Source organism: Rhizoctonia solani, chromosome 3 (assembly GCF_016906535.1).
Source record: "Rhizoctonia solani chromosome 3, complete sequence".
NCBI classification, from domain to species: Eukaryota; Fungi; Basidiomycota; class Agaricomycetes; order Cantharellales; family Ceratobasidiaceae; genus Rhizoctonia; species Rhizoctonia solani.
Window position 1 is genome coordinate 33,400 of NC_057372.1, and position 27,965 is coordinate 61,364.

The window sequence follows — 27,965 nt, forward strand, 5'->3', positions numbered from 1 at the left end:
TAGGTTTGGGCGGAAAAACGCGATTTGATTTAAGGTTCTGCTCAACCCCCCCTTGAGCCAGACCCCTATAATAGGGAGCAAGGGGCTGGAAATAACACAGCTCCGCAAAAGCAACCCCAAAATTCAAAAGCAGGCTCACAGCTCAAGAAATCAAAGGGCATCAGGGAAAATAGCTTTGAAGGTGATGATAGGCATGAAAGCAGCACCACTGAATCAACAAATGACAAGGTAAATGTCTGCAATTGGGATAGCCTGTGTATAGAACTAATGAGATACTCAATGGGAAGCCTTCAATGCCTCAGCCAGGGTAAGTACCAATACTATTTTCAACTGACTTATGCTTAGCATTTCTTTGTGGACCTAACAGAATGGAAATTGACACTGGGTGCAGCAGTCCAGAGGAACCACCAAAGCAGAACAGTAGTGGTGTGTTACTTCTCTTCATAGAACCAATTTCTAATATTGAATTGATCTTAGCTGTTGGTAATCGCCATCTCCTAAAGACAATCAAGAGCCTTGGCAGAACCACACCTGACTTTAACCATGTAGAGAGTCGGAAGCTGACACAGCTGCTGCAGTGTGTTCTTGGAGCTTGGAAGCAAGGTCAGGCTGAGGGAATGCTAGATGCCCTGGTGGAAAAAGCTAAAGTAGGTGCCAGAGTGCCTTTCAACACACATTTACATCATTTGTATGCTGGTTGACATATCTCTTTGCTGTAGGAGGTAGAAGAAAGCCTAAATGAGACAGTAAGATGCTTGTTCCTCTTCATCCACATCATAGGATATTGACTTTTAACACAATAGCAAGGACTCTGGCAAGAAGGTAGTCAGGTAGGGAGCCAGGGAGGGGATCAAGATGAGGACAGCCAATCAAATACATCTGAGGACTGGAATAGTGACTGAGATAAGAACAGATAGACCTGAATCTATCTGCACATGTGTACCCCTTTGCTGATTGTGATCCATTGGCACTAATAGAAATGTGAAGGATCAAAAATGAATTGCATGCATCACACAAACATCATATGTCTGAGGAGGTTACCAACATTTCAGGCAATTGTCATATGGGAGGGTACAAGTGCAACCTCTCCTACACAACCTGTCAAAACATGCAGTCTATTGCAAGACTTTTACCTGAGTGAAGGTGCAAACATATAGTTACCAGTTTGCATATTTGATCTGAAGCTCTTTATAGTGCAAGTACCATACTTCTGAGTATCACACCCAGGTAATGTTCTTAGGTACACTTCAAAAGCATTCAGTATTCAGGTATGCTCAACTTGATATTGCAGTATCCCCAGACATGGGTTGTTGATTGCTACAAGAGAAATCATAATTGCACAATCTAAAGTTAATCCTTTATGTGCCTGTTGGATGCAAAATACATGACAATCCCAATGATAACAGATGATCAGAAAGTGATATGTGTCAAATATAAGAAACATGAACTACTTGCAGCTTTCTGGATTGTAAAACCAGTAATGCATCTCTTGAGTGATGAAGAGGTACATAGCAGAATAAGGTTGACCTCTCCCACTTCTATCCATTTGTTTGCACAACTTTTCTGGGGATATATGATATACCAGCAATGAGCAAAATGGCTGCTGAAGTCAGAAGACCTACCTGGCTGCATGTTTTTACAAGTGACACCCATTACCACCAACAGAGATCAAGCTGGATGCTTGTGATTTGTAGCCAAAGTATATATACAGGAAGTATTGCAACTAATATTTGACAAAAACCACCAAACTAAGGCGTGCAAACTCTACAACATGGACCTGTGACTGTCCGGCAGGCAGTGAACTTGGTCTCAGGTTGCTATCACCAATCTTTTTGAGAGTTTGCTAGTAGGTTTAGTACCTGATATATAGGTCCATACACAGAGAATGAGGATATAAGATATAGAAACCAGGGAGATAGTCTAGTTTAACATTATGGACCCTGAGACTGTCTGGTGGACAGTAAACTTGGCCCCAGGGTGACCATCACCAATCTTCCTGAGAGTTTTCCAGTAGGTCATCACTTGGTACATGGGTCTATACACAAATTATGAGCATATAGAATGCAGAAACCAGGGAGATTGTCCAGGTTCAACATAATGGACCCTGAGACTGTCCGGCGGACAGCAAACTTGGTCAAGGGTTACCACCACCAATCTTCCTGAGAGTTTTCCAGTAGATTATCACTAAACACAAAGGTCTAGATACAGAAAATGAGCACATAAAATGCATAAACCAGGGAGATTGTCCAGGTTCAACATAATGGACCCTGAGACTGTCCGGCGGACAGTAAACTTGGCCCCAGGGTGACCATTGCCAATCTTCCTGAGAGTTTGCCAGTGGGTTGTCACTTGGTACATGGGTCTATACACGAATTATGAGCACATAAGATGCAGATACCAGGGAGATTGTCCAGGTTCAACATAATGGACCCTGAGACTGTCCGGCGGACAGTAAACTTGGCCCCAGGGTGACCATTGCCAATCTTCCTGAGAGTTTGCCAGTGGGTTGTCACTTGGTACATGGGTCTATACACAAATTATGAGCACATAAGATGCAGATACCAGGGAGATTGTCCAGGTTCAACATAATGGACCCTGAGACTGTCCGGCGGACAGTAAACTTGGTCTCAGGTTGCCATCACCAATTGGGCTATAAATTAGTAGGCACATGCATATGTGCTATATATACATAAGCTCCAAGTATGACAGCAAACAGATCAGTGATCACAGGAAAAACACCATATTTCCAAAAGTTTTCCAAGACTTTTCCCTCTACAACCTAACCTGGGGTTGGATCACGCGTTCTCAGCAGGCATATTGAAGTGGTGAGTGGGGAGCAAGTTTGTACAGGTGGGAGAGCGCAGAGGACTGAGGATAGGGGAGGCTGCTTTTTGTTTGCGCCGCCCCTATCCCCTGTCTCTAATATATTGTAATTACTGTTGGAATATATGCAGTCACTGCAAAGCGCCAAACTCCCAATTTGGTTACAAATCTTCAGGGCCTTATCTTATCAGCTTGATCTTGTTCCATTCTAAAGCTTGATACGTGCTTTACAAAATAGAAGGGGGGGATACCCCCCCTCTCTAAAAAAAGATTTTAGATGTTTAAAACACCCCCCCTCCAATATCCAAATCTGCGTCCGAGCGCATTCCACACCAAGTTCCACAGTGTGATCTGCATCTGGACTGGGCCTCATTTCTAAACTGACTTTTAGAATGTCCAGGATGTTCTAAAATTGTTACAGAAAGGCAGCCAATGGGTACGTTTCTGTAAGGATTTCTTCTAAATTTGTTGTCCTAAATTGTTCTGTCAGGACAGGACGGACTTGGCCCGCACAGCAGAGGCTGTGCTAGCGCTTGGACTTCATGTATTGCCTTTCCGTAAGGAATGATCCATGTAAAATAGACTTTACTTATAAAATCATAATTGAAAATCTATGTACATGATCAAAGATCCCAAGTCAGTTGCTGTTCTTGCAAACTGGTGCGCTTGTTGATTGTTTCATGCTTGGTCAGCAGTGGCTAATCTTCCATGTTGGATCACCAGACTGAGGGTGCGTTCATAGGTGGGTCAAACAAGATAGGTCAAATGTTTTGTTGAGTACACGCAATGTTGTGATTAAAAATAATTATAGAGCTACATGTAAGGTTTTTGAGACATCTGGCTATCACATACTGGGTTCTCAAAGTTGTAAGCTTAGCTGCAAAACGTCAAGAGACATTTTGCATAAAACAATCAAAGGGGGGACAGCGCTAGTACATCCTTAAAAAATAGTAGGGGGTAGAGCGGTGGGTGGTCATGTGACTCACCCTCACAAGGACCCCCAATTATCACGAGGGAGGCTTCTTCAGAAATCCGGCCCTCTACTAGTGTTCATATCCGGAAGCTTTTTGGCGGCCGCTCATAGGACTCATGTCCGGAACCCAAAGATGCCTTGGACCCCAAGCCTTCCATGTCCGGAAGTTGAATGATGCCTTGGGCCGTATGCGCCCGGCGCTTAAATGTATTTATCTCTAAATATATACATATTTTTCTTTTATGACCCCGCTCCAGTTTTTGAGCCCACTCGCGGTATGCCGGCCTTCTCTAGCTTGGGTAAAAGTTGCGTCAGTTCATTCCTATCCTCGAGAATGTGGCGATCCTTCAACTCCACGTTCTCAGTTTCCAAGCCTGTTGTGTTTACAATGCCGACGCGCATCAAGAGCTCATTTGTTGGTACCAGTTGGTAGTAGGGGATCTCCATTGGCCGACCAAGATGTATAGCCCGGTACTTGGCCCGCAATCCAATCTTCTGATAGATTTGGATGGCGACATATGAGATATGGCTGAGATGGTTGGTTTGGGGGACCCATAGGTTCATCCCATTGTATCCACCCTCCTTGATGTATATAGCCATAACTATAATCTTCAGTTTGAACTTGTCCATATACAATTGAAACAAGACTTACCTCTCCCAAGTACAAGCTGTTTTTCCAACAGAATCCAGACAAAAGACCCGGAGTATCAAAGGCAGGGAGTAAATCTAAGAAAGTACTAGGGGCGGACAGCGCGCTATTCCGTTCAATTATATCCTTCCCAGGCCAAATGATATTACGCGCGGATAGTTTGCCTAAACTTGCCATAGTATGTGTACAAGTTTTAAGGATGATTGCAAACAAGCTCTGACTCTAACAATGATCACGCAATACGCTAAGAACAGCTAAATTTTTTGGCATGGGAAGACAACAGAAGTTCCCCAAGCGTTAGTAATCCTGAACAAAATGCAAGCGCATATACCCGGGACTTCAAACTCAAAACAGAGGATGAAAACAATTGATTTTAATTTAGACTAGTAAATACAGTAGCTAAATGTACCAGGAATGCTACCTAACTCCCAAACAACAACGCAAGTTGAATACCATCACAATCAAAATTGATTGTTTGATGGTGTTAGCGCCCGGAAAAACAATCACCCAGATAGTGGACCTGCACGTGATATCCGGAAGCCAAAGAAGCCTCCCCCAGGATAATTGGGGGTCCTCCCTCACATAACTGTGGGTGGTATAGTTGCGTACCAAGTACGCAACTCTGCACAAGTAGAGTGGTGGATGGTCATGTGACTCACCCTAACGTAACTGTGGGTGGTATAGTTGCGTACCAAGTATGCAACTCAACATGAATAGAGCGGTGGGTGGTCACATGACTCACCCTAACACAATTGTGTGTGATATAGTTGCGTACCAAGTATGCAACTCTCCATGAGTAGTGCAGTGGAGGGTCACATGACTCACCCTAACATAACTGTGTGCGGTATAGTTGCGTACGCAACTCTGCATGAGTAGAGCGGTGGGTGGTCATGTGACTCACCCTCACATAACTGTGTGTGGTATAGTTGCGTACTTGGTACGCAACTCTGCATGAGTAGTGCGGTGGAGGGTCACATGACTCACCCTAACATAACTGTGTGCGGTATAGTTGCGCACACAACTCCGCATGAGTAGAGCAGTGGGTGGTCATGTGACTCACCCTCACATAACTGTGGGTGGTATAGTGGCGTACCAAGTACGCAACTCTGCATGAGTAGTGTGGTGGGTGGTCACGTGACTCACCCTAACACAATTGTGTGTGATATAGTTGCGTACTTGGTATGCAACTCTACATGAGTAGAGCGGTGGATGGCCACGTGACTCACCCTAACACAGTTGTGTGTGGTATAGTTGCGTACCAAGTACGCAATTCTGCATGAGTAGTGCGGTGGAGGGTCACATGACTCACCCTAACATAACTGTGGGTGGTATAGTTGCGTACTTGGTACGCAACTCTGCACAAGTAGAGTGGTGGGTGGTCATGTGACTCACCCTAACATAACTGTGGGTGGTATAGTTGCGTACTTGGTACGCAACTCTCCATGAGTAGTGCGGTGGAGGGTCACATGACTCACCCTAGCACAGTTGTGTGTGATATAGTTGCGTACTTGGTACGCAACTCTGCATGAGTAGTGCAGTGGATGGTCATGTGACTCACCCTAACACAATTGTGTGTGATATAGTTGCATACCAAGTACGCATCTCTGCATGAGTAGTGCAGTGGATGGTCACATGATTCACCCTAATATAACTGTGGGTGGTATAGTTGCGTACCAAGTACGCAACTCTGCACAAGGAGAGCGGTGGATGGTCATGTGACTCACCCTAACATAACTGTGGGTGGTATAGTTGCGTACTTGGTACGCAACTCTCCATGAGTAGTGCGGTGGAGGGTCACATGACTCACCCTAGCACAGTTGTGTGTGATATAGTTGCGTACCAAGTACGCAACTCTGCACAAGTAGAGTGGTGGATGGTCATGTGACTCACCCTAATGTAACTGTGGGTGGTATAGTTGCGTACCAAGTATGCAACTCAACATGAGTAGAGCGGTGGGTGGTCACGTGACTCACCCTAACATAACTGTGTGTGATATAGTTGCGTACCAAGTACGCAACTCTCCATGAGTAGTGCAGTGGAGGGTCACATGACTCACCCTAACATAACTGTGGGTGGTATAGTTGCGTACCAAGTACGCAACTCTGCACAAGTAGAGCGGTGGGTGGTCATGTGACTTACCCTAACATAACTGTGGGTGGTATAGTTGCGTACCAAGTACGCAACTCTCCATGAGTAGTGCGGTGGAGGGTCACATGACTCACCCTAACATAACTGTGTGCGCTATAGTTGCATACGCAACTCCGCATGAGTAGAGCGGTGGGTGGTCATGTGACTCACCCTCACATAACTGTGGGTGGTATAGTTGCGTACCAAGTACGCAACTCTGCATGAGTAGTGCGGTGGGTGGTCACGTGACTCACCCTAACACAATTGTGTGTGATATAGTTGCGTACCAAGTACGCATCTCTGCGTGAGTAGTGTGGTGGGTGGTCACATGATTCACCCTGACATAACTGTGGGTGGTATAGTTGCGTACCAAGTACGCAACTCTCCATGAGTAGTGCGGTGGAGGGTCACATGACTCACCCTAACATAACTGTGTGCAGTATAGTTGCGTACGCAACTCCGCATGAGTAGAGCGGTGGGTGGTCATGTGACTCACCCTAGCACAGTTGTGTGTGATATAGTTGCGTACCAAGTACGCAACTCTGCATGAGTAGTGCGGTGGATGGTCATGTGACTCACCCTAACACAATTGTGTGTGATATAGTTGCGTACCAAGTACGCATCTCTGCATGAGTAGTGTGGTGGGTGGTCACATGATTCACCCTAACATAACTGTGGGTGGTATAGTTGCGTACCAAGTATGCAACTCTGCCCAAGTAGAGCAGTTGGTGGTCATGTGACTCACCCTAACACAGTTGTGTGTGGTATAGTTGCGTACCAAGTACGCAACTCTGCATGAGTAGTGCAGTGGAGGGTCACATGACTCACCCTAACATAACTGTGGGTGGTATAGTTGCGTACCAAGTCTGCAACTCTGCACAAGTAGAGCGGTGGGTGGTCATGTGACTCACCCTAACATAACTGTGGGTGGTATAGTTGCGTACCAAGTACGCAACTCTGCATGAGTAGAGCAGTGGATGGTCACGTGACTCACCCTAACATAACTGTGTGCGATATAGTTGCGTACGCAACCCTGCATGAGTAGAGCGGTGGGTGGTCATGTGACTCACCCTAACACAATTGTGTGTGATATAGTTGCGTACTTGGTACGCAACTCTGCATGAGTAGAGTGATGGGTGGTCATGTGACTCACCCTAACATGATTGTGGGTCATATAGCTGCATACTTGGTACGCAACTGTGAGTACAAGGAGTAATCATTGATCATGTGACTCACCCTAACATTGACCATGGTGCTATACTTCTGCATGTTGTACGCAATTCTGTGTGGGATGGGTGGTCAGTTGTCACATGACTCACCCTAACTTAGGGGATGGTGGTATTGCTGTGTGTAAAGTACGCAACTTTTTGTAGGAGGGCTGATGCTTTCCCTATAATCCACCCTAACACCATATGTGGGTTGTGTCCACCTGGTTCCCACCCTGTGCCATCTCACAGTTCACCCTGCAGTGTAGCTTGGGCCACCCTGCAGTGTAGCTTGGTTCAACCTACCACCACCTACTACTTTGTAATAACCTAATGGCATCAAAGCCTTCTGAGACTGGTAGTCCCACAATCATGTCGTAAGCTATGTCTTCCCAAGGACGTTCAGGAATTTGCAATGGCTTTAGCAGTCCTACAGGTACTTGGTTTGTTGGTTTGGACCTGATACAGGTTTCGCAGTGGCTGACATAAGAATTGACAAACTTTTTCAGCAATGGCCAGTAATAACTCCTGGAAATAAGTTCTAATGTCCTGGCTTGTCCTGGGTGTCCCGCCGCCAAGGCATCATGCCTAGATTCTAAAATAAGGTTCCTAATGGTATTGTCTTTAGGTACAAAGATTTTTCCCTGATACCATAGTAGTCCTTCTTTCAATTCCCAATCCAAGATCTTTTCCTTGTTCTGGAGTTTGTGCAGGATTTCTTTCAGACGGTCATCCTCATAAATAGCTTTGCCAATTAGGTCATTGATCTCTTGATCCGGAGTAATAGATGCAATAAAAAGTTCCGGTTTCAGGAGAACCTGGTTCTCTACCCCCCCTTCAAGGGGTACTAAATCATAGCGTCAAGAAAGGATATCTGCCTTTTTATTCTGTGCCCCAGGTCTGTAGATAATCTGAAAATTGTAGTCTACTAAGAAATTTGCCCATTGAATTTGACGTTTGTTCAGGGATTGTGATGTAGAGAAATACTCCAAATTCTTATGATCTGTTAGAACTTGAACTGGTAACTCTGATCCTTCCAGTAAATGGCGCCATTCTTTAAATGCCCTAATGACTGCCAATAGTTCCTTGTCAAAAATGTTGTAATTCTTTTCAGCAGGGGACAGTGACTTGGATAGATAGGCTACTGGAGCTAGTTTCCCTTCAGGGTTGCGTTGGGATAATATAGCTCCAGTGGCATAGTCCAATGCATTGCATTCTATGTAGAACTGTTTTGTTGTATCCGGCTGTAGGAGTAGTGGCGCTGAAGTGAGGCATTTCTTTAAACTGTCAAAGGATTGTTGTTCCGCCAATTCCCATTTCCATAGGCTGTCCTTTTTGAGCAAATTGTATAGGGGTTGTGCCAAGTTACCAAAATTGGGGATAAATTGTCTATAAAAGTTCACAAATCCTAAGAATTCTTGGATGTTTTTGACATTCTTAGGTGTTGACCAATTCATGGCATCCGTGACTTTAGATTGGTCAACTTCTATACCAAATTCAGATATAATGAACCCTAGATAGTCAATCTTCTTGACATGGAAGTGGCATTTTTCAATATTACAAAAAAGGTCATTGTCCTGTAGCCTCTTTAGCACTTTGCGCACGTGAAGTTCATGATCTTTTTTGTTCAAGGAGAAGACTAGGATATTGTCCAGGTATATGATGACATAAACATCCAGAAGATCCCTGAATATTTTGTTCATCATATCTTGAAAAGCCGCTGGCGCATTTGTTAACCCAAAGGGCATAACCAAGTACTCAAATAGTCCGTATTTTGTCTTGAAGGCTGTTTTCCATTCATCACCTTCTTTAATTCGGACTAAGTTATATCCGGCCTTGAGATCGAATTTACTAAAAATCTTTGCACCTTGTAGCTTCTCAATCAAGTTTTGTGGCAATGGTAGAGGATATACATTCTTCTTGGTCATGCTATTTAAGCGTCAATAATCCACACACATGCGTAGCTTCCCGTTTTTCTTCTTGACAAATAATATGGGGGAAGCCATGGGAGATTTAGACGGGCGGATCAGGCCTGCCTTCAGTTGCTTTTCAATGGTTTCCCTAAGTTCCGCATCTTCCCTTGGGCCTAGGCTGTAAATGGGGCCATGTTGGGGTTTTGCGTCAGGGAGTAGCTCAATGGCGATGTCGTAAGGACAATGGGGTGGTAATTTTGACGATTCCTCCTCTGAAAATACTCTAGCAAATTCTTGATAAGGGACAGGAATTTCTTCCACTGCTTTGAGCTCTAAAACAGCAGGTGTGGCTAAACAATTGTTGGAACAATATAGAGAATTAAAAACAAGTGTATGTTTTTCCCACAAAATTTGGGGATTGTGTTTTTTCAACCATGACATTCCTAAAACTAATTGGTGATTGCCAATATTGGAAATATGGCATTCTAGTTCTTTGGTGTGATTGCCAATGGTACATCTAAACCAAGTAAAATGAGTGATTTGACCAGAATCAATTTCTTGGCCATCAATAACGCGTAGTTTCTTGGGGATTGGATGTATATAGGTTGGAAGTCGATAGGTTTCTACTAAAAGAGGGTGGATGAAGCAAGAAGTTGCTCCAGAATCAATCATGGCTTTTCCTTGAAAAGGTTTAGCCAGAAAACTTGATTTTTGGGATTTAGGAGTTTCACATGGATTTGCAGAGAATGACGCATATATTTGAGATGTATTACATAAGGACAGTATTTCAAAATCATTGTTCTCATAATGCAAATCCGCAAGCATACAGCCAAGTGCCTTACTCCTTAGTTGGCCTTGGCTTTTCCTTTTCCCGACTCTTCATCCTCAGAAACAACTTCAATCCCATTTTCTTCTTTAGGCCTTTCCCAAGACCATTCGACGTTAGCCACATGTCCAGACATGGGCTTAGATGGGCAACTGCGCGCAAAATGTCCTTTACCGCCGCATATGTGACATGTAAGATTTGCAAACCCCTTCCGTCAAGATCCATAGGGCCTGGGCCTTTAGCATTCAAGGCCAGGACAGGGGTGGGGGCAAGGATGGGTTTAACAGGGGCGGCTGCGGCAGGGCGCTTGTCTTTTTCAAGGAAGGGAATGGAATCATAGTGTCTTTGGATTCTCCATTCCACCTGACGTTGGGCATATTGCCAGAGGTGGTACAAACAATAGATGTGATAGCGCCTTTCTTGGCGCAACGAGTGGTGGGGTCAATCATGTAGACGTTATCTCCCACATTGAGGCGTGTACAAGTGGGGGTGGGATTGGAATTGGGGGCAGTGCTGGAAGATACGCAAGTAGTGGGGGTGGAAGCAGATGGATTAGACAAGCGTGTGGATTCAATATGGTTGGCAATTTCTTCTGCTTTGTCATAAACCTGCTGAGCTGTGGCGCAACGCCATTGGAACATGGTGGAGAGCATGATGTCCTTGATGTCATTTTTAAGGCCATTGTAATACTTGTCATGCAAGGTTTTGTCACTATAGCTCAAGGACACTGAGTATTGTTGGAATTCCCAAGTGTACTCTTGAACTGAAGCCTTCTGCCGCAAGTTGTTCCATTTTTGACGGTACTTTTCATCACGATTTGTGTCCACATAATGTTTAGTGAATTCCGCCCAAAATACATCAATATTTCCAACAAGGGAACCGCTTCTCCCCTAAACACCTTCCTTTCTTATATGGGCGTACCCAATCTCTGCTGCTCCCTCGAAATATGATGTTACCCAAAGAATCTTTTCCTCATGGGATTGGTTTGCTCCCTTTGCCCTTATGTAAGCCTGACAGGCAATGATAAAATTGAGGGCGTCTTTTTTTTGCCACTAAATTTGTTTGGTTTGGCAAATTTCAAATCAGAAGTAGAAGACGTAGGGGCAGGTGGGGGATTGATAAAGGTGGTAGTGCCAGAAGGCAGGGGAGGTGGAGCTGTGGAGCGAGAGGAAGATTGATGAAGAAGCTGATCTTGCACAGCCTGGATGGAAGTAGCCGCCCCTTGAATTGGTTTGAATAAAAAATATGTTGATTACGCGATTGATTGCAATGTTCCTCAAGTTCTGCCCTTAATAATGCTATTTGGTCGTGTTGTGCTTCATAAGCACCTTGTAATTGTGAGAATTCTTTTTTTAGCACAATCATATTTTGGGCAACCATATTTAATAATTCTCAATCAGACATGTGGTCAAAGGACATAGGGGAATATACATGGGGCAGCACAGCCGCAGGAGCAGGAGTATGTGTTCGAGAGGATGGGGCTGACCACCCCGATTGGATTTGGGAGGGAGTCAGACTAGTCTCTCCCATCACGCCCAAACCAGGCATTGTCATATGAGACTGCAAAAAACTCATATTCTTTGTAGTAATGGATTCTCCCTTTTCCGTCTTGGGTGATATCCTGAATGGAGCAATGGAAGTTATCTAATTCTAGCTCTTTTTCCACCAATAGTTGGTCTTTTCCTCAATGCGCCTTTCTTGCTCTTCAATTGTGAGAGCTAGATCTTGATTGTGGGATTCAAGATTGGCAATAAGGTTTTTTTGTTCTTGAATATCTGCCTCGTATATATTATTGAGGCGCTCGGCAAAGGACTTATGGTGTTTGATATGAGCTATTGTTTGGACTAGCCCTGGTTCCTCAATACGAGCAATGTGTTCTTCAAGATTATTAATGCGACCAACTAGCACATGATTGATGTTGTTGATGGTTTTTTCGAGGTAGAGATAGCGGGTGACAATGGAATAGGGCCAAAAAATGGCAAAGAGGACAAGATCTAGAAAATCGAACACTAGAATGTGTTCCCGATATAAATCGGTACTTGATCAGATAGATAAACGGGTTTATAGTTCAAACTACTAACTGTTTGCTTCCCCACTAGCGTTAAACAATCCTTTTACTAAAATCAGCAGCTGTGTACGAGCGTGATATTAGTCAGGGTTTTTGTAAGCGGAGGTTCAGCTGACTAACAGCGTATGACTAAAGGTGCGGACACCCTGGTATGCGGACGATTGCTAGCAAGGGGCTATCCTGCGGCTTTACTGACACTTGTATTCCTGTCTTTGATTATTACACAGGGGCTACGATGCAATGTCCTTTCAAGCTTTGGTGCTTATCCAAGCGTAGGTCTTGTTTGTTGACAAGAGTACGAGTAACAAGACTTGACCTAGTGTCACGACTCAGCTTGGACCTATGGTTCAAGGGGGCTTAAAGTCCGTGGCACTATCACCAATGGACTATGAGACAGGTAGAGGGGCGACAAGGGCCCAGGGGTTATGGATAAGGGTAGAGAGGCAACAAGGGCCTAGGGTTATGATTCTTAAGTAATGTGCACTTAGCCAACTAGGGGCTTGGGCAAGGGATAGGTAAGAGTTGAGGTGAATTGACAAAGAGGTCAAGTCTTGCTGTTTAGCAGCGACTTGACCTGGTTTAAATACATGAGAGAAGCCACATCAAAAACAACAGTACTAAATAGTGAGTCATTTACAATTTCACATCATATATCAAATATGTCACGTGATCTTGATGAGTCATAAATATATACCAAAAAAGGAAACTGTCTCAGAAAAAAGGTAGAAAATAGTAGAAAAATATGTCATGCCAATGAAGGTCATGACACATGGTACACTAAAACCAGAACCTCCTTGGGCAGCTGGGGGATTTCTCCAGGACGGCATTTCTCCTTTAAGGACGTGATGAAAAACGTATCTTCTGCTTCACTCAAGATCACTTTGATGGGATGCACCTCCCTAGCTATCCCTACTTCAACAAATTGTTTGTGGAGTGACTGGATCCATTTTATGGTTGGTTCCCGTTGACTTGGGTGGGGCTTGACCTGCCCATTACTGGTGCTAACCCGGAACAGGCCAAGGAAAAAATCATGTTCTGCTTGTGCAAAAAAGTTGGAACACAACTCCCCCGTGTGCTCATTATTTTTTCTTGATTGTGTTGAATTGAATGACAGGGAATCCATTGAGATGCTTTAGTTGAATTTGACTAGATTTAGCAGATGGTTATTGAGCGTGTAGTACTGGCAATAGTCTGACAGGTATTGTAGTCCAGAGGGGGATGCAATCTGAAACATTATCATACCTCAACCTTATTATCAAATCTCACCGTGCTGTGATCCTTAATGGTGCCTTGCCCTGAATTCTAGTCATGTGGGTGGCTGAATGAACATCTATAAGTTTGGATGTGCACTAGGGCTTGCATGTTGCAACCCCAACAACTAACCTTGCTCCTTTACAGCATCTGGCAGTGCTATGTCAAAAGAGGATCAAAGCTTTAAGAACAGAAATAAACATATTCAAAAGTGGGTGATAGCTTCTAACACAAGATCAATGAGTGCCTAACATTCTTAGTAGGCCTATGGCTTGAAAAATGTAAGATATCAATGACATGTTGCTAAGTAATTTGAATCCCAGAGAATAATTGTTATGTTTCACTATAGTATATGGGACACCCTTCCTTCTGAAACTCCTTCACCTCGTAGTGTCCAAACCAGAGAATCAACCCCAAACCTTACGGCTCAAAGATTGTCTAATCAATTGCAATTGTCAAGCCCTTTACCTTTCACCCCACTTGATGGGTCACCGCTTCCTTTCCAAACTCCTAAAAGGCCCCGTAAATCTGATGAGATTGAACTACAGTTCAAACAACGCATGCTGCATACATTGTAAGCGCAATGACAGACCTACGTATTATTTTCACCTCACTGGTTTATACACTGGGTCCAATAGCAATGAGTCTGCCACCTCACTTGAAGAGAGTGTTTCATCTGTGCACTTCCTGTGAGAGGTCCAGTGAAATTAATATTCCATTCATCTAATCTTTAATAAGTGAATTAACCGCTGAGCACACAACAAACCAGACAAAGCTTCAGACTCCTTCTACTCCAAGTTGCAAGTAAGGGTATCTGTTATTTCAAAGAATATTAATTCTCACCTATATTATTTCCTTTGCAAAGCGCAAATAGCTCCAGCTCAAATCCCCATGCATTGCATAGTGATGCAGAGAGCAAGAGAGAACAAGTTGGGTGGCGTGAAACTAAAGTCACTATCCCGTCAAGGTGAGTTTACAATACAAAAGTTGAAATCTCATTGTGATACATTCCTTTTACTTCAGCCCAGCGCCAAGTGCTTCAAGCAAAGAAGACTCCTCCAACTCTGATGTTGATGTTGTTGGATTGGATGATGAAGATTTGAATGCTAACAAACAAGAGTCCCAAATTTACTCTTGCATGGAAGGTCAACTTATTGCAGCTTCATCAGTTTCAAGCCTAGGCAACAGGAGCTTTGCGTATAGTGAAGATATTATTGATTTAACAAGTGATTCTGAAGACATAGACCTCAATCATGGTCACAGTGGCTACACCTGTTCTAATAATCAAGCTGATATTATTGAAATTGATAGTGATTCTGATGGGCCTGACCAGTATGTGCTGCACTGGACATATAACATTTATGTTTTACTTATTCTTAATTCCCCATGATCTTTGACTCTTTATCTAGCTATGCTAACATTACCAATAATGAACATTCCCAGTATTCAAATTCAAAAGATACCGTAAAGACAGAAAGGTATGTGTGGGCCTACAGCGCACTGGGACTATTCTCAATTGCATTGGTTTCTACTACAGTTGCACTGAATGGATCCCATGCCTCAATACTTTGGATCACAATGAACTCATGATCCTCAGCACATGCATTGAAGCATGGGAACCAGCTATCAATTGGGAAGCTCAGAGCAATCACAATCCTCTCTGGGACGTTCTACATAGCCCACTTATGGGTTCGCATACTTTGGATCAAGTAACAGCATACCTTGTCTATGTTGCATGCCGCAAGCGACCAAAATCTCTAGGGGGACTTTGTCTGCTACCTGCATCATTATCTGGCGCTTTTTGACATGAGAACTATGCCATGGATTACACTATATGGGCTCATTCAGCTTCACCAGAAAGCCTTGCCCAGCTGCTGACACAACAAAGCATGATCTGGACCCATAATCTGGCTCCCCAAATCATCCTGATTCCAATTGTTGACCATAAGGCTATGCATTGCTACCTTTGGTATGGAAAGGTCATCCACAATTCCATACTTAACAAGCTTGATCTCTCTCTGCAACTCCTTGACTCGTTACCAAACCCTGGATCTTCCAAATTCAATTGTTGATTTGTCTTTGTCAAGAAGCTTGTAAATTACATGCTGCCACACATCAACAGGAGCATTAAAGGTAGCTTGATGGATTTACCATACTATTGTCAACGCCCTGGTAGTGCAGACTGTGGCTATTTTGTGTGTCAAGCAGTATTGGCTTTGACAATGAACCATGAACGCGCACTGGATGACTTGATTGGTATCACTGAGATCAAGGGCCGGGTATTCCAAATCTTACAGGACTGTAAAGATGGAGCATTACAAAATCTTTCTGATGGCTACATCCCGCATTCCTCCATTGTGCTTCACAAATTGTCCACTATTGCGCCCCCACCCTGGCTTGGGACTCTTGATCAGACAGCTAACAATCATTCAGACCCCAATAGCAAGAAGAAACAAACCTGGAATGTGCCTCAAATAGTTTGATCACTCTCAGAGCCAAGTGAGGATATTCCACCTGAGGGACTCTCTGGAGGTTGGAACAAAGTTTTTGGGGAACAAATGGAGAGAAGTTTTGCAACGGTTGACCCAGAAAGATTCAGTGGCTTTCTTGATGGAGTTGAAAATGCCAGTTATCAGATACCTCAAGGAATGCTTTATGGTGTGGGTGGTCAGCTCCCCCAAAGTTTGATGAAGGCCCTCCTTTTGGAAGATGATAATACAGAAGAGGTTTCCTGGTTACCTGGAGATCACGTTCAATTGGACTCGGATAGTGACTCCCTTGAAGAACCCAATAACAGTCTGGCTGTGCCACGCTTTTTGAAATCTCTACCCTACCTTGGAAGTGAAGATGATCAAAACAAGGCCTTGTTAACTGGCTGTCACAAAAGGCGCCCACTCAGGCTCAACTGGGCCAGGGACCCATTGCCTATTGAGCCTGAGAGTCTCACAGCTGGCCTTACTGTTGACTCATTATCCCTCACAGTGAAGAGCCCTCAGTTTACCTCAAATATTTCTTTGCATGTTTGCCCACCACGAGGATCCACACTCACAACAGACATTGGGTTATTGGTCTTGATCAATGGGAAGGTAACAAAACTAAGTCATAGTGAGTAAACCTTACCTTTAGCTAAACTTGTGTTCAAAATCCCATAATACATGAAATTGTAGTTCCCAACTTCACTTGGGGCCATGTGGGCAGTGCCAATCCTTTCCGGATCAACGTGTTTTTCCCAAACTATGAGAAAGGCAAAAACGCTGGTAGTCGTTATATTACAATGCTCAATGCTCAGGATTGCTCTCTATGGTACACAGAAGTTGTCCGTCAAGCCATCATGCAAGCAGAAATGCGGTGCGCACCCCAACTCCGTCATGCAGTCACTTCCCTTTGACAAGAACTTCCTGTTACCTACTCTAATGCTGAATCACTTGTAAATGGTGGGAACCAGGGAAGGCTCCACAGGGGATATCCAGTATGCCATGAAGTCTTCAACATCATTGCGCTTCTTGCCAGGGAAATAGTGGAAAACACAAGAAGGCTGGCCAAATTTAAGGGCTTTTTCTTTCATATCTGGGGCAGTGGTTTGAAGTCCTTAGGGCATCAAATTCCTAATGAGAGGGGATCTGCATTGCTTTGTATCTTCAAAGAATATCCTTTTGTTGATTGGAGTCTTCAAAACCCTCAAGACATTGTGGTGGACATTGGCCTAGAAATCAACATCAAGCAAGAGGAACTCTCATTGGATACAAACGACTTGACATTGCTATGGAAACTCAGTGTTCTCAAACAGCTTATTTGGCCTGCTTGGCGTAAAGGACATGTCAACTCCTACATGCACTCCCGTGTTGTGGCAGGACTTTCTGCAGCTCCGCGTAGCCTTATAAGCCACTCTTTTTACTATTCCCACGCATACATGAAGGACAAGGTTGTCACCTACCATCATTGTGACAGCAGTATTGGGATTGGCTTCTCACCCAAGGATGGTCTGAACAACACGGACCAATACAATAATGAGATTGCCAAGTTGACAAAAGGATGGACCCAGAGCACAGGCTGTTATGGAGTGCAATTAGAATGGCGGTGTGGAATCTGGGCATCAGAACAGATATTGAGGCTAGACCCATCCTTGTGGGTGCAACGTTTCCTGATGAAAGGCGCTATTGTGAGTGTCTGATTTACAAAGGGTAGTTGGGTTCACATTGACCAGATTCATTTTAGCTTGCATTCAAAACTCATCATGTGGTTCAGCTCAAAGTCACATTTCTCAGGGCCTATGACTATTTCTTTTGTAGGGTGCAAGTTTTGCCAGCCCCACAGCGCAGAAGTGAAGAGGTTCTTCTGCTTGCTGCAGTCCTTCATTACCTTATGCATGGACTAGTAAAGCGCCCAGATGAGATGAGCTCTAGTCGTTACATGGCAAAGGGTCTTGGAATTCTTTCCAGGGCTATGTCTTATGGGTTTGCTTCAGTCAACCCAGCAGCCCTCTCACCTGATTGTTGTGGAATGAGTTGATCCCTCCAGTTCACTGAGTACAAGATCCTTCAATACTCAGCTCGTCATACCCCTGCTGGAGCTCGTCTCAAGCCAACCCTTTCATTATCCAAGACTGATCAATTTATCATTCGGGCACTTGAAAACATGCAGCAGAAGAATGCAGCCAAACGGGTAATGCGTACTGGGAAAAAGCTGATCCAAAAGTCAAACAACCCAACTACACCAAGCAATTCAGCTCCTTGCCAACTGACAACAGAGACTGAAGATTTTGTCTTTTTTGATCACTTAATCAATGAAGACCTTTCTGGTTGGCTTTGGTCAAAGTTCCCCATCCAGGATCAAACAGAGGTGCCAAATTTGCGGAGCTTTGAAGGTCCATTTCAGCTGAAACTATGGAAAAATTCAGTTGGTCCTGGAGTTAAGTGCAAGAGCCGTATTTCTTGGGCAGGGTTCCAGAATGTTATTTCTCAACTATTCCCTGATGATTGGGTCATGAAGGACCGTGGGCAGATGTGGGATTCATATCAAGCAGTTGTTTTGGACCCCATCATAAAACGGCTTGAACAGGAAGACAAAGCCAATCGTGCCACCCGTGCCAGTGGGTACAGAAAATCAATACAGTTTGTATTTGGATATTGGGAATTTATCCCATGCATACAAGGTGACCGGATCTGGAGCTATAAGGGGGGAGGAAACAACCGGGTTTATATGATATATCATAATCATTCCAAGAAGACAAAGTAGTAGTCACTGTAGATCCAACATGTTCCTTGATATCTATTTTTTTTTTTTTTCAAGTCACAGCACTTCAGCAAATTTTTTTTTTTCAAGGCTGGACTGGTGGCTTGGGCATGGAAATATGTCAGGTTGGGCTCAGGTAAGATAAAGATCAGGCCTAGGCCAAGTGAATAGCCTGGTAGGATGTCACCAGCATGGATATGATTTGGGCTGTGGATAAGTGAGACTTGGAATAGAGTATCAATCACAGAAGATATATGAGAGTGAGGCTAGTACTGATGAGCATGTACTGAGAGCAGCTACAGATGTATATAGAACAGACAAGTGGAATTGAAAAAAAAGGAATCTGCAGGACGGTCCCACATGGACCCTGAACAGCGGCAACAAAGATATGTGGGTTGCTCAGCAGCCAGAAGACATATGAGAGTAAGGCCAGTGCTAATGAGCATGTATTGAGAGCGGCTACAGATGTATATAGAACAGACAAGTGGAATTGAAAAAAAAGGAATCTGTGGGACGGTCCCACATGGACCCTGAACAGCGGCAACAAAGATATGTGGGCTGTTCAGCAGCCAGATGACATATGATAGTGAGGCTAGTACTAATGAGCATGTATTGAGAGCGGCTACAGATGTATATAGAACAGACAAGTGGAATTGAAAAAAAAGGAATCTGTGGGACGGTCCCACATGGACCCTGAACAGCGGCAACAAAGATATGTGGGCTGTTCAGCAGCCAGATGACATATGATAGTGAGGCTAGTACTAATGAGCATGTATTGAGAGCGGCTACAGATGTATATAGAACAGACAAGTGGAATTGAAAAAAAGGGATCTGTGGGACGGTCCCACATGGACCCTGAACAGCGGCAACAAAGATATGTGGGCCGTTCAGCAGCCAGATGACATATGATAGTGAGGCTAGTACTAATGAGCATGTATTGAGAGCAGCTACAGATGTATATAGAACAGACAAGTGGAATTGAAAAAAAAGGAATCTGTGGGACGGTCCCACATGGACCCTGAACAGCAGCAACAAAGATACCTGAATTGCTCAGCAGCCAGAACATATATGAGAATGAGGTCAGAACTAGAGTAGCTCTCTAATCAATTGCATCCTTCCTGATTCATTGATATAAGCCTTATAGAGCTTATGATAGTTCAATGCTGTACATCCAATTTGAAATTTTGGATTGGTGGACTCAAGAGTGGTCAGACCCTGAACACCCAATGGTCTTGAGACTTAGCAGGATGGTTGGGACTGCTGCTGAGCCACAGTGTACCAAAAATTAGAGGCTGAAGCCAAGCTGCTGTTGTGCTACTGGACTGTCCCAGTGGTGATCAGCCCATCTGAGGTCTATTAACCTAGTCTGATTTAATCTTATCTAATTTAATCTTATCTTGTCTTATCTTATCTTATCTTACGTTGCTTAGGTAAGTTGTGGTAAGTGGCTGTGTGGTTACATAAGCTCAGCGCTTGAGGTATTGATTGGTAAGCATCTTACTAAGCCCGCATATACTCCGGCCTTAGTAAGTTTTAACAAGTAAGCCCAAACGCTCATTGGGCTTGGCATTCTCACAACCCTAGATAACCCTAGATAACCCGTGAATATCAACCAATGGTAAGGATCCAATCTCCAACAAGGTTCAATTGCCGGGCAAGTTACTCCCCCCGTTCACACAATAGTTTCCCCGCCGCACTGCCTTGGCAGGGGTATATAAGAGAGTGATCCACTCAACAGTTTGACATATCAAACAAAACTTAAGCCCTTTACAACAACAAGTAAGTAGTTTAAGTTTGGAATTAGGCAGTACTCTTTGTGGTTGGTTATGTTTAGCCAAGGTGACGCCCCAACCTTTGGCTGGGGCTAGCCTTTTCCTTTTTTGTTCAGAGGTGTGATCTCCATGCATACACTCAAGCCTAAGAGGTTTACCATGGGTAGCCTGGCTCAGTTTGGGTCCCAGGTTGGGAGCAAGCCTACCTAGCAACCTAGTTTCTCTCATTAACCTGATTTGTGCACCTCTGTATGTTTCAGTGTGCCTCACACTAAATGACCCCTACACTTGAGTCCTGCTTTATAATCTACCCTGAAAATTAAATTCTACTAGGAGACCCATCAATTCCGCATTGTTTGACATATATATCACTTGACAGGGTCCATATTGACATTTCACAAGTTATGTAATCCACTTAGATATTGAAATCTTGCTAAAAAACCACGTGATTCCGAGTCAATTCATATATATATCAAGCGTATTTGAAAATCTCATATGAAATCTCACAATGATGCCCAAATAGGGCATTGGATTTCCATTTTGGGAGGTCAACACTACCATAAATGGAAAGACCGCACTCAATAACCCATTGCTATGTGTTTTCCTAGTCCAATAGTATAAGCATACAGCCCTCTAATTTACTTAGCCAGGTAATTCAAAATATCTTCCAAAGTCCAGGATAAATACCCAAATAGGCCATCATGTTTCCATTTTTAGATCTACTTAGTGCCATCAATGGAAAGAGCATGTCCAATTACCCCATGTGCTATGTCACTTAAGTCTTAGATAGATCTGTACAGTGTCTTGAGAATTTATTCTTCAGCTCTACACTTAATCTGATGTTTTATGGCTGTTAAACTAATTTTCTCAGCATATTCTGGGATATCAATCAAGAGAGCCGAATTTTCTGCATTTTATGAGCTACTAAACACTTGGTTGAGATGAGATTTCACAAACGTCCCTCACTATAGGACCCTGAGGACCGGTCGCCGACCGGTCCCCTCTGGTGTCGAGCAGACCATCAACTTTGTCTTGCGTGTATCTCACTCAATACTGAGCCAATCTACGCCGTTCTAGTACTGAGGTACTCTGTGCAATTATGCGCATTCTTTGAGCACTTACAGACCTTATTGTGGTGACATTTGGGATGCTCAATTATCTGAGGGAGGACCGGTCGCCGACCGGTCCCCTCTGGCGCCAAAGCTCTACATGTATATTGTTTCCAGTATATCTCCACAAATACTAAGCCAAATAACATTGTTCTGGTGTCAAAATGATTGTATGAGCTAGCTCTACCTTGTGAGACAATAAAAAAAGTTTCTGAATCGCGTCCACGAATGTATTTTGCTGTTTTCTCAACGAGTTCTTGACCAATTTCAAATGTCTTTCCATTTTTGGAAAGTCTGTCATGGTCCGCATTTTTGAAGATTTTTGTTAAATTTCCAATTGACCGGTCGGCGACCGGTCCTCAAGGCTGCAGTGATAAAATTGGTTGAAAATCGATTATTTTTGACCTCAATAGAATTGCCCCAAATTTTGACAGTAGGTGTGCATGGCATAGGAGACCATAATGACAAAGTCTCACGCAATTTGAATCACAGACAAAAGCAAGAATCTCATTATTCTCCAAAATTCAAGCAATTTTTCATACTATAACTGATTGATTGTACTTGTTGTTTACCATGCATGGATAACGGATTACAGAAATATGAGCACCATCAGAGAATCATTACTGCATGCTCTGTGCGTACATAGTATACATAATAAGTAATAGCTTGTGTGACCAACGCAAATGCTGAATAATCAGGTTGTTTACGCTCTTGATGCGTACTTAGTACGCATGGCGTGTGGTGCTATGTGCGCACCAGTATAAGTGCTAAGAAACAACAGATGTTGCACTCTCCGCGCATAACTGGTACACGTGTTGTGTGGTGCTACGTGCGCACCAGTACAAATATTGATAAACCACAAGCGTTGCACTCTCTGTGCGTACAAAGTACGCATGGTGTGTGGTGCTATGTGCGTGGTGGTGCAGATGCTGACAAATCATCAGTGTTGCACTCTCTGTGCGTACTTTGTACGCATGGTGTGCGGTGCTATGTGCGTGCCAGTATAAAATACTGACAAATCACAAGTCCCACACTCTCTGTGCGTACAAAGTACGCATGGTGTGTGGTGCTATGTGCGTGCCAGTATAAATACTGACAAATCACAAGTGTTGCACTCTCTGTGCGTACTTTGTACGCATGATAAGTATCACACTGTGCATACTCTCTTTTTCAGATGTCAAGTGTTGTGCTTGCTGTGCATACAAAGCATGCACTACAGGTGTTAGCTTGCATGTTTTCATTCAAATACTGACTAGTGTTCAGAGGTGTGATCTCCATGCATACACTCAAGCCTAAGAGGTTTTACCATGGGTAGCCTGGCTCAGTTTGGGACCCAGGCTGGGACCCAGCCTACCTAGCAGCCTAGTTTCTCTGATTAACCTTCTATCAATATATTCCCTCAAACACTCTTCTTGCTTTTGCTTTTCTTGTCTATTCAAACTGACTCTCATTTTTATCGAATTATTCTATGCCTTTTATTTTGGTGGTGTTTCTTAATGTGTTCATCTCTCTGTTCAACTTCCTTGTCTTAATATTTTGATATCATTGTAGCTTTAGCTTTTGCCCTTTCTTTACACCTTTATCACTTTCCTCTTGTTTCTTATCACCCCCCCGCTCTCCTTCTTTGCCTCTGGGATCTCAGGCGTTGCCCAACTATAGAATATTCAGGATGCAGTTGTTGATTGTTTGATGGTTTTGAAGAGTTTTGCATTTTATATGCGGGAGTACTGGGACTAAGCCACGGAACATACGGAGCTTGGAAGCGGACTAGTTAGATGTTTTGGAATTGTGTTGATGTATTTCATGTTTGTGTGGATGGGTTCCGGTGCTAGACCACAAGAGGTCCGATGGTTAGCTGCGGATCAGCTGTGAGTTCTGGGGTTTAAAAATGTATATTTATGTATTATATGCGAATTGTTTGCCAGCCGGTATGAATACCCCATTACACTTACTCGTGGTTTAACCACGGAATAACTCTCGTCGCCCGTGAAGCAGTCACGTAACGGTGTAACAACGGAACAAAATAACTTGGTGGCAAACTTTGGAAAATGTAATGGTTCCGGACCCAACCTACACTATGAACTAAACAACGAAACTTCCGTAGCTCGGCCTCGGAACTTCCGATTGTAGAGTATGGAAAATCGGGCACGGAAGTCACGGACCTAGGGGGGTACAGTGTCCGCAGTGATGGCAGCAAACCTACCTGAAAAATTGCTCCCTCAAATATTGATATGCCCAGAATGCCCTCCACGCCAAGCACCGGGAGTGCCAAGTACTTCACATCGTGGTAAAAGAATGAGCGCTCAACACAGTGGTGGCCAATGGGAGCATAACCAAATAACCGCTGGCTGGATCGGTCGTCAATGCCGCACTCGTCAACCCACAAAAACGCGGAGGCATCGTAAATACCCCACTGAGCTTGCCAGGCAGCTCGAAGCGCCTCATTTCGCTCGAGTGCCTCCCAAGAAATCGATTTTCGTGAGTAAGCAGCTGCAACCAGCGCTCTCGAAATGGTCGAGAGTGAGACATTGACCTCTTGGTGGGTATATAAAGCCAGCTGGATTTCATCTAGATCCAGTGATGGTCGAGCTTGTAGAAGTGCTGGTATACAATCTCTGTCTTTGGTCGATAAGATTTGAGGGCGACCAGTCGAAAACCGAGGGGAAAGCACAGTCCCGTTCTCAAGAAAACAACGGATTACACGAAAAATGCTGGATCTTGAACGCTGCGAAATTCGTGCACACTCGTCCGCATTCCATTCTAGCTCGATATACCAGTATACTACAGGCCAACGAAGCTCAGGCGACAGTGGAGGGGCCATGATAGCATAGTAGCACGACTACTGAGTTCACCCAATTTAGCCATCCGCACCTCTCCGCACAATCCGCCATGGGTTCCGTAGCTCGGCAACTTCCATTCCGTGGTATTATTTACAATTCAACGCAGTGCGTCGAAATTGCGAGTGTCAACTGATCTGCAAACGGCTGTATGCTTTCCGGTCGTGGAGCACACGAGTCAACGCGGATGAGTATGGGTACTTTCAGCTTTATATATGGCCCTTGTGACGGTGGCTCATTTCTCTCCAAGAGTTTGGCTCATAACACCTATTGCTCGCGCCGGAGAGTGAGCGAGCGGCCACGGGCTCCGCCCCTCCCCCCCTTGTACCGCGTACGGAACATACATAGGACATATAGCGACCGAAACATAGGTTAAGTAAATTTATCAGAGCCTAGCGAGCCCAATATGAGCAATACAAATAGCCCACAATTTGTCGTGAGTGATTCCTTCTGGTTTGAAGTCATATATTTCATTGAAAGTTCTGTGAAAGATAGCGTAGCGTCCTAAGAATTCAATAATCCAACCATTCTATATGTAAACCTATTTACACAGCGTACTTCTCATGCAGTGGCTGGAGGCGTAATCGTAGAGTAGCCAGCTGGATGCTTTAGCCATTGCGCCATTGTATCCCATATGAGTCCCTGTGCCTCCGCTAACAAATTCGCGGGGATTGAATCTTGATCGTTGGAAGTACGGCCTGGGTGAGGCTCTTTCAGTCGTGGTCTAGGCCCCGAGTGAGCGTTCAATCCAATATTATCATCTTCCTTAGAGCGACTCCTCTTTCTGGCACTGGTAGACGTAGTGAGATTTGAATTCGCCTGTAGAGAACTGGATAGAGAGCCAGGATGTTTTGATTCGACTGGGAGCGCACGAACTATGCTTCCAAACTGTATGTCAGAATTCTCATCATCAATACGAACAATCTCTGATAGGATCAGTCGCATCAAGGCCTCGTGTACATGCTCCCCGTCAAGCTCGGGCCGATAACTCCATTCAGGTAGGACATATTTGTGCATTTCGCTAAGCATGTGTGCTACGCTTTTGAGCCCAGGATGGAGAATCTTCCTCCAGTCTTCAAGCTCTGGTGAGAAGTCGGCGCGAGCATCAGAACCTATCTTGCCAGGGTGATGTTTCTCCATCTCTGTGACGAACGTCTTGAACTCATCGGTGGGCTCTGGGTCCATGGGATAGTCCTTAGGTAAAGCGCGAGCAAGTATCCAAGATATGACCCAAAAGGTTGATTTGGCGTCATGAAAAAGTTGATGTGTGAATTCGGTCGTACAGCCAGGAGTATGTGCGTAGCCTCGGTCAACCGCTTGATTGTAACTATCGTACTCGACGTTGCTGGAGACCTGGTATAGTTCACGGGACTTCCCTTGAAGTTTTGGGATAATCACCCCATCAGGCTTGTAAACCGTCCGAGGTAGGGGTTTGCCTTTGGAAACAGAACGAGCTATGAACTTTGGGGTGCCCTGTTCCATGGCTTAACTTTTGATTCTATACTTCGACTTATTCATAAAATGAAATACGCACCGTTCTTTCGGTCAGGGCCATGGAGCCCTTCCTTGTATCCTCTATTTGCGCGCCGTTTCCAAGATCTACAATAAGGCAAACGGGCCGGGGTGGAGTATTTCTATAATTAAATAATTCAATCCATGTCATCTAGTGCATGGGATCTTGGCTCACTTATTCTGAGCCAGAACTTGATTCAGATATTTAACTTCGTCATATCCACCAATGCAACGCTTGTAGAATTGTTCATCTGTGGGAGCAATCATAATATTGTTGTCGCTGATGTCTCGGTGAAGGATTTTGCTCTTGCGATAAAGGTTGCGCTGTACTGGTTGTCTACATTAGCAAAGTGAGGACATGAGGATAAAGCAATCCTTACCAACACAGGCATCATACATGACGCCAAGAAGTTCGCGCAAGGAGTTGACTTTTTCCAATGGTATACCCACATCACGCGTTGCAATGCGCATTTTTGATCTGATTTTAATGCCGCTGTTGCCTTGTCCTCTTCCATAGCTGGTGGTTTGAATCAGGTCGCCATTTTTATTAAGGACATAGCCATAATGATCGGCCTGCATCATCCCCGGCAAAACCCGCGACTCGTGAGCTTTAACATACATAACCCCTTCAAAGAACCGCCGGAGATCATCTCGATAGAAGTCTTTGATAAACCAGGGAATCTGCGTTTCTATGTGCGTTGCCAGAGCGGTAAAACGACGTTGACCGAGCCCCGGATCCGGCGTTGCGGTTGCAACAATAAAAACATCAGAGTCAATTCTAACCACCCATCTCGGATTTTGGTCGTTAGGTCGTAGATTAATTATTGAAGGGTCATATGTTGTGCCTCGATAGAGCTGTCGGACAAAAGCGTGCAGAGGACTTGAAACGCTCCAGTCACAATTAGCGGACTGATGTATAGCACTAGCGTCGTGATAAAAGATTGAATAGCTGCTGGCTTTTGCACTAAATCCAAGGACCGAGTGCAGATCAGGCCGAAGCTGAAGCTGATTACGAAGATAGTTGGCAGTTTGATAACGAGCATTGCGTTGTACTTTAGCCTCCCCAACTGCAACAACATTCGACCAGGTTGGAGTGCTAGGAGATTCAAAAGCTTGTTCGCCCTGATACGCTCCAGAAGCTGTCGGACAAAATTAGTTGTCCACTCGTAATGAGCATAGATTATACTTACCTGTCATAGTTTCCAGTATGTGCGAAGGTTGCCGCAAAACGATTATATCAGGAGCCAACGATTGTTCGGAGAAAGGGTGAACCATAAATTTGTTGTGGTTGGAGTAAAAAACAAGAGCGTCGATTGGATCATGCAGGGAGTCGAAAACACGCTTACTGGCAAGGTTGCAGAGTCGGAGAAGTGGTGAAAATCCTGTGTACAGAGCGGTTTCATGGCCGGGCTGAATGCTGCGTATGTGATCAACGAGAGGCGCCTGTTCGTCGCTCCAGGATAATTCACATGGGGGCTGATTTGATGCAACAGGAAGATGGTGGGTAGTGAAATCATGAAGGGGGATTTCGGAGACAGCACGAGTAGCCTTCAGCCAGTTCACGGTCTCTGAGGCTTTGTGAATAGGAGGATGCCCAAGTTTGATAGGGCTGGAGCTGCAAGAAGTCATAGTCGCCGGGGAAGATGTGTTACCACCAATGTTGTCGGA

General features: G+C 44.3%; 7 protein-coding genes across 7 annotated transcripts; 3 read left to right on the forward strand and 4 right to left on the reverse strand.

Moving 5' to 3' along the window:
- Positions 1 to 293: 293 nt before the first annotated feature.
- RhiXN_02422 (uncharacterized protein) lies at positions 294 to 902 on the forward strand (the record flags this gene model as incomplete). The annotated part of the gene is made up of 5 exons (XM_043322241.1): positions 294 to 307; positions 368 to 426; positions 478 to 647; positions 720 to 746; positions 804 to 902. 5 exons carry the CDS (start codon positions 294 to 296, stop codon positions 900 to 902), a joined length of 369 nt encoding a protein of 122 aa, XP_043177737.1.
- A 3,134-nt stretch (positions 903 to 4,036) lies between these two features.
- On the reverse strand, positions 4,037 to 4,622 carry RhiXN_02423 (uncharacterized protein; the record flags this gene model as incomplete). Its single annotated transcript, XM_043322242.1, has 2 exons — positions 4,037 to 4,378; positions 4,449 to 4,622. 2 exons carry the CDS (start codon positions 4,620 to 4,622, stop codon positions 4,037 to 4,039), a joined length of 516 nt encoding a protein of 171 aa, XP_043177738.1.
- Positions 4,623 to 8,079: 3,457 nt separating this feature from the next.
- On the reverse strand, positions 8,080 to 10,131 carry RhiXN_02424 (Retrotransposable element Tf2 protein; the record flags this gene model as incomplete). The annotated part of the gene is made up of 3 exons (XM_043322243.1): positions 8,080 to 8,624; positions 8,733 to 9,706; positions 9,734 to 10,131. The coding sequence occupies 3 exons, from the start codon at positions 10,129 to 10,131 to the stop codon at positions 8,080 to 8,082; spliced, it is 1,917 nt and encodes a 638-aa protein (XP_043177739.1).
- A 404-nt stretch (positions 10,132 to 10,535) lies between these two features.
- On the reverse strand, positions 10,536 to 11,157 carry RhiXN_02425 (uncharacterized protein; the record flags this gene model as incomplete). The annotated part of the gene is made up of 3 exons (XM_043322244.1): positions 10,536 to 10,684; positions 10,723 to 10,879; positions 10,915 to 11,157. The coding sequence occupies 3 exons, from the start codon at positions 11,155 to 11,157 to the stop codon at positions 10,536 to 10,538; spliced, it is 549 nt and encodes a 182-aa protein (XP_043177740.1).
- Positions 11,158 to 14,741: 3,584 nt separating this feature from the next.
- RhiXN_02426 (uncharacterized protein) lies at positions 14,742 to 15,640 on the forward strand (the record flags this gene model as incomplete). Its single annotated transcript, XM_043322245.1, has 4 exons — positions 14,742 to 14,802; positions 14,864 to 15,167; positions 15,245 to 15,313; positions 15,373 to 15,640. 4 exons carry the CDS (start codon positions 14,742 to 14,744, stop codon positions 15,638 to 15,640), a joined length of 702 nt encoding a protein of 233 aa, XP_043177741.1.
- A 417-nt stretch (positions 15,641 to 16,057) lies between these two features.
- RhiXN_02427 (capsular polysaccharide export protein) lies at positions 16,058 to 18,991 on the forward strand (the record flags this gene model as incomplete). The annotated part of the gene is made up of 7 exons (XM_043322246.1): positions 16,058 to 16,300; positions 16,331 to 16,940; positions 17,003 to 17,183; positions 17,412 to 17,994; positions 18,051 to 18,299; positions 18,354 to 18,928; positions 18,988 to 18,991. 7 exons carry the CDS (start codon positions 16,058 to 16,060, stop codon positions 18,989 to 18,991), a joined length of 2,445 nt encoding a protein of 814 aa, XP_043177742.1.
- Positions 18,992 to 25,346: 6,355 nt separating this feature from the next.
- RhiXN_02428 (chromodomain-helicase-DNA-binding protein 5) lies at positions 25,347 to 27,926 on the reverse strand (the record flags this gene model as incomplete). Its single annotated transcript, XM_043322247.1, has 5 exons — positions 25,347 to 26,258; positions 26,320 to 26,419; positions 26,473 to 26,626; positions 26,678 to 27,436; positions 27,488 to 27,926. 5 exons carry the CDS (start codon positions 27,924 to 27,926, stop codon positions 25,347 to 25,349), a joined length of 2,364 nt encoding a protein of 787 aa, XP_043177743.1.
- Positions 27,927 to 27,965: the final 39 nt, after the last annotated feature.